The following is a 6,000-nucleotide window of genomic DNA, read 5'->3' as shown; positions in this document are numbered from 1 at the left end:
GGAGGGAAGAGAACACATCTGCAAAAGCCCCGAGTGTATATTTATAGACAAACGTCAATTCTCGTCTCCCCTCCCCCCTCCCTCACCACGCTTTGCACGGACCTTGGGCCCACTGACTTCCTTAGGAGCAGGAGCCGGGCCTTCTGTCTTTAGCGATATTTGGGCTCATCTCCCTCGCGGCGGTGCGCAGAAATGATCGTCCGGCTGCGGGCGGCGAGGAAAGGGTTAAGGGCCTTTTTGACTGAAGAGCTGTGGGTGCAGTTGGCGTAATATCTTTATTACTGAAAACTTCAAGGTAAGAGCGCGATAGAAACCAGATGTGAGGGATGGAAGAAAGGCCGGATAAAAAAAATAAATAAATAAGTGTCAGGGACAGCAGGAGTTAACTGGGGAAGCAGGAGTGGAGTCCGGTTCAGCTGATGGGATCGGGGCTGATACCGATTTGCGGTTAAACCCCTTTGGGGTTGCAATTGACCTTTCAGTCCCGAAAAGGCTTCTTCCAGTCCTAGTCCCTCTACAAGTTCCAGTCTCGCCGCCTCAGAGGCAGGTTGTCTAGTAAAACACCGCTCTGCTGCCAGAGGGATTTTAATAAAAACATCACGAGCAACAAAGAATTGTTTACATCTGATAGAAAAATGTGAAAATCTTCCCTGGCTTGTAATAATAATAATAATCAATTAATTCATTAATAAGACCGCCAGAAGCAAGAACGAACTTGCCCTGGGTAGAGCTGTCTTCAGCTCGTCACAAGGGGCAGAAAAACACCTCACAAAGCAACGCTGAAAGGGTCTAACAAAGTCATTGCCAGTCCTGGAGATGGCAGAGGGAGCGGGGCTGCTGCCAAAGGGTTAATTGGGGGGAAGGGTGAGGGTCTTAAAGGGATATGGCTCGGGGGATGGGGGGAAATCCATATTGCTTTTAATAAAGGACCTAATGGGGAGGGAGGGGGTTACAAAGTCTAAGGTCCCTGCAGCTGCGTTGCAAAGTCAATAGTGAAGAGGGCCAGAACGAATCGAGTGTGTCATACCCATTAAATTGTTCCCTGCTCTTCCGCCCTGCACAGATCCCCATATTCATCCCCTAATTGCATTAATGTCATGTGTTTGATTTTCTATTTTTTAATCATAAAAAAGTTTTTTTATGCAAAAGATCTGACCTTCCCCCCCCCCCCCGCGCTCCCCTCCTTCCTTGGCCCCCTCCCCTCCACTGTCATCATCTACATATTAATTGTGGGAGAGGTCTCGGGTTTTGTATGTGTGTGGGGGGAAAACTGTTGAGAAGAGTCTCTTTGGACTGTAGATAGCTTGGAGGGTGAGACAGAGAGTGAGTGTGAGAGAGAGAGGGAGGAAAGGGGGGGCAGATCCCTTTCGCGCTGCAAGATCTTGAGGAGGCTTTGGAGATCTGGTCAGCTTTCAAGAACATCTGAATCCTCTTAGAGTTCCCTGGCCCAGCTGTGAGTGTGCATGTGAGACAGAGAGCGAGAGAGGGAGAGGGAGAGAGGCAGGCTCCTGGTGCCCCTCCAAGCGCATTAAAGACACTCGGGCCTTTTAATTTTAGGAATGAATGCTGATACTTGTGTTTCTTATTGTGATCCGGCTGCCATGGATTCCTACTACAACGCAGCCTCCCAGAGCACAGAGGGCTCCTCGCCTTTTAGGGCATTTCAAGCAAGTGACAAGTTCAGCCCTACTTTCCTGGCCAGCAAAGGACAAGGCTTTGGTGACAGCAGCAGTAAGTGCCGGAGCCGCTATAGCCAGCAGGAATGCCAGTCCCTGGATGGCAGCGGGCAGGCTCCCAGCTCTGCTGGGGCACAAGGCTCCTTTAACAAATACCAGCAGCCGCAGCATCTCTACATGCAGCGAGGCCCCTGCAAAACTCCCCCGGAGAGCAACCTCAAGCTGCAGGAGACCAGCAGCCACAACGGAGCCCTGCAGGTCTCCTGCTACGGTGAGTCCTGTGCGCACGGCTCCGGTAGGGGTGTGTTTGCTGCTGAACGTGGCTGGGGCGGGGGAAAGGGAGGTGGGAAGAGGGGCGCGCAGATAAACTGAAGTGCCAGGAAAAGGGAAGAAAGTAAAACAGAGAAAGCAGGGCGCCTTTGGTGGACAGGGGCCACATGCTTGGGACCCGCTTCTCCCTCAGTGTGTGCTCTGTCCCTAGTCTGGCGAAAGCCCTGCTGGAGACAAGAGGGATCCGTGCCAGAGTAAGGACTGCGGGATCGGGCATGTTTCTGTCGGAGAGAGGTCAATAGGTTCGGTGTCGTACCGGTGTCTTTCCAGCATGCCCTTTGAGCAGTAACCCAACGCGAGCCGTTCCCCTGATACCGTGCACCCTTTTGCCGGATTCGGGATCCCGTCTTCCAGTGCCGAAGAGACCAAATAACTGGAGAGGATGGAAGAAAACAACCGCATCCCCTCCCCTACAAATGCACATGCTCCCAGGAAAAGAGTGGGGTGGGATGCATAAAAGCTCCCCCCTACCCGTTTTCCTGAGGTTGCTCTGAAATTGCCCGGTAATGTGGGGGGGTGGGGGGATATGCGCGTTTTGAAACAAAGCAACCACATGCCCTTGGGAGAAACAATGGGTTTTATTCTGGTTTTTTATTTCGCATAGAATGACTTAAGTCATGTACAGACTCGCATCCCTCGATTGTAATTTGATTGTTGTTGCTCTTATTATATTATTATTATTATTATTTATTTTATTATAAAATCAATGCCTCTTTGTGTTTCCAAACACAGCCGTGTTCCAAACAACTGTATTTTCTATGACAGCAGCTTATTTCCTTTCGGCCTGCTGCAATGTAGTGTTATAATTTCTCTAGATCTGATGCACACCTAGAGATTGCTATTCTGCCATTACAAATGAAAGAAAATCCGTAACTGTGTTCTTAAAAAAGACAAGTTTTAGTTAATCCCTACTCAAAATATTCCCTAAAGTGGCCTTCTGTTTAAATGTGAATGCTGAGAGAAATCTGCTCTCCCCATCACTGGGTTATCTTTACTATTCGCCTCCACCCCTGTTGATTTCTGCCCTGCGTTTGAATCATCAAAGGTAACACACTTGCATCCTCTTCATTTCATTAGTGGCAATTAAGATATCTCCCCGCATTGGCGCTAACCTGAATAGAAATAAACCGGATTTATTCTCATTATCTTTCAGGGGATGTACTTAAAATGACAAACATTTGTTTAGGCGTTTCCGTTCTACGTGGAGGTTAAAAACAATCCTCTTCTTCTGGTTAAGGGAAAGTGAAAATAAAAATCTATCTTTCTCGCTATCTGTCTTCCCTGTTTCTACACAAATGCTGGTTAATTAACTCCACCAGTCTGCATTCACTACAGTCTGAATTCACTGCTATTTCAAAACCAAGTCTCAGTGAAAGTTCATTTTTTCCACTGTTCCATCAATCAAAAGTTACCCAAAGCAGCCCTAGACCGGGAACAAACTAGAGGAATAAAGAGAAAGCAAAACACGAGCGATGCCAGTCAAAGTGAGCAATGGAGAAGTATTACAAAAGGGAGATCAGAAGTGCAAGGGAAAGCTAAGTCTTCTGCAGCTCCTGCTTTTCCACAGTGCAACAGCGGTGTGCTGGGGTTACTTCTCATCCGTCCTTCTTTGGTTCCATTTTCTTTGAACCCCGGTTTGGATTATGTCTGAGCTTCTCCAATTGCTTTTATTTTATTATTTACTTTCTCTCCATGCACCTCCCTTCCCCCTTTCCAGACTTGAAACAAGTCAAAGGCACCTACCTTCCCCCTCCTCCCCCCCACTACCCCTCCTAAACATCTCCTGAAGGCTTGGAGTGTTTGCTGACTATAGGAAAAGCTGGAAGGGACGGGGCCTGGGGTTACATTAACAAGCCATCCATCACTCGTGCTGCAAGGAGCCGGCTTGGGCAGCCCCTCTCAAAGGGGTGCAGCGGAGAAAGATGCTTTGAAATATGTGTACGGCCAATCTTCAGCCGTATTGTACCCCGCCCTGTTAGCTTCATTTATTTCCCCGAATGACAGCTGACTCCAGAGACATAGATCGAACCAGAGACTCCTAACGTCCCATGGGGAAAGGTCTCCCTTGTCCCAGTAACTTGAAAGCTCCTTGCCTTTTGCAAAGGAGTTCCCCACCTTTGGTGAACTGCAGGGCAAATCTGTACGCTGTGCACCCCCAAATGGCGCAGGCACCGCGCGCAGTGTAGGGAGAAAGGCAGCTAGGCAAGGGAGCTCTGATCCACAGGCTGCTAACCCCATCTATAATGAAAAAGCCAGACAGCACAACATGTAATCGCTGTAAAAAAAAAAAAAGACAGCAGCCCTTTAGAATGCTCCGAAGAAGCCCCTCTCCTCGCCTGCCAAGGGTCTGGCCTTGCGAGCTCCAGTCCCTAACTTTCCCATTCTGGATGGGAGGAATCTGGGACCTTCCTTCCCAGAAACGACCCCGCGCAGAAGAAACCAAAGCGATTTAGATTCATTTCCCCGATAACTGAAATTAAGCTACCAGCGCCCCAGACTTCACACCCAAACATTTTTCTTCAGGGGCTTTTGATGACACAGCGCCGTGAGAGGGGAGAATTCCCCCAGAAATGCTGCAGGGAAATGGGCAGTGGAGTTGCCTGGATTTTGTACGCCATGGCTTGTAGCACGAGTTCTTCCCCCCCATCGCATAAGGCCAGGTCTGGAAACTCATCGTGGCTGAACTTTCTGAAGGAAACAGTGCAGGGCAAATCCTTTGTGTCCATGTGGAATAGAGACAATGGGGACTATGTCTATTCTTCTTTACACTGCTCAGTGGAGCTACTCCAGACATGCAGCGGTGTAACCGAGATCAGCGTCTGGCCCTGGGACACTTCATGGGCGGGAAGAAAGATTTAGTGCATAAGGGGGGGTTGCACGAGTCTGAAAAAGAAATACAGCTACAGCTTCCCCCATTCGGTGTGATTTCAAAGGCTGTTTCCAAATTCCCCACACCCCAGCGCTTTAAATTCCATTGCGGGGTTCTGTAACTCCGCGCACCACGAGGGGAACCCCAAGAGGGAAGGCGCCATGTCAGAGACCGACACCGTGAGTTACAGCGCGGATGAAGCGTAATGCGTACGATGCCGAGCACTCCGAGTTACCTGATACAGAGTTGTAACAGCCACATGCTCACCTGGAACGGTACATGTCATTACCCTCAACCTTTCAGCCACTCATTTCCCAGTACACCTCCCTGCGAATTTCAGGACGATAAATCAGAAGGCGCTGGGGGAGGGTGGGAAGTGTCTCTCGTTATACTCCCCAAACATATGCCATCGGTATGTTTTAAATAACGACTTTCATTATATTGGACTCCACTAAATAAGTCTCTGGGCCTTTAACATAGATTGTAAACTCTTTGGGTCTATCTGCATGATTTCTGGGGCAATGGACGTGGACGGCGCTGCATAAATCATTACTGAGTAATTAGCAGTGAATAAATAGTATTTGAGGCCATTCCTCAGAGGTGCCTGATTTCTCTGAAAACTCTCTGCTAACTGGATTTCTTTTTTTTAGGTTGAAAAATCCAGGGCAACATCTTAGCATCCGATGACCCATTACAAGGCTGTATAGAACCAAATGAATGTATCACCCACATTACTGCCACCAGGATTCTGCATGCCTATCGATTGCATATTTAGGCGTTCGTTTATTTATTTGCTATTAAGCAACATTCCCAATTGACTAGTGGTACCATGGAACCCCTAACCGGTTTAAAATATGGTGTGGTGTGGTGTGGCTCAGAATACATGGCAATGCAATAAAAGCCACTTGGGTCTGTGAGGAGAATTAACACTACGAATAATAATGGCTAATGATTAAAATAGTTTCTGGTTAACAGTAAATATCCACTGTAAGATTTGGAGGGATTGCTGCATAGAGGGAAGGGTGGCACGCCAGACCCATAGAATTTCTTCTTTTCTAAAATTAAATGAAAAGTTTTGAGCCGTGTGAGTTTATGGGGTTCTGTATCTGGAATTTAAAGGGAGGG

General features: G+C 48.1%; 1 protein-coding gene across 1 annotated transcript in view; it reads left to right on the top strand.

The window, feature by feature from the left end:
• The first annotated feature begins 1,559 nt into the window (after positions 1–1,559).
• ALX4 (ALX homeobox 4) overlaps positions 1,560–6,000 on the top strand; it is a 61,918-nt gene continuing 57,477 nt past the window's right edge. The window contains exon 1 of the mRNA XM_077820194.1: positions 1,560–1,947. Coding sequence (XP_077676320.1) covers positions 1,560–1,947 — 388 coding nt within the window. The remainder of the gene's footprint in view (positions 1,948–6,000) is intronic.

Source organism: Eretmochelys imbricata, chromosome 6, assembly GCF_965152235.1.
Source record: "Eretmochelys imbricata isolate rEreImb1 chromosome 6, rEreImb1.hap1, whole genome shotgun sequence".
NCBI lineage: Eukaryota > Metazoa > Chordata > Testudines > Cheloniidae > Eretmochelys > Eretmochelys imbricata.
Note: the sequence above shows the minus strand (reverse complement) of the source record. Positions and strands in the feature narration are given on the sequence as shown.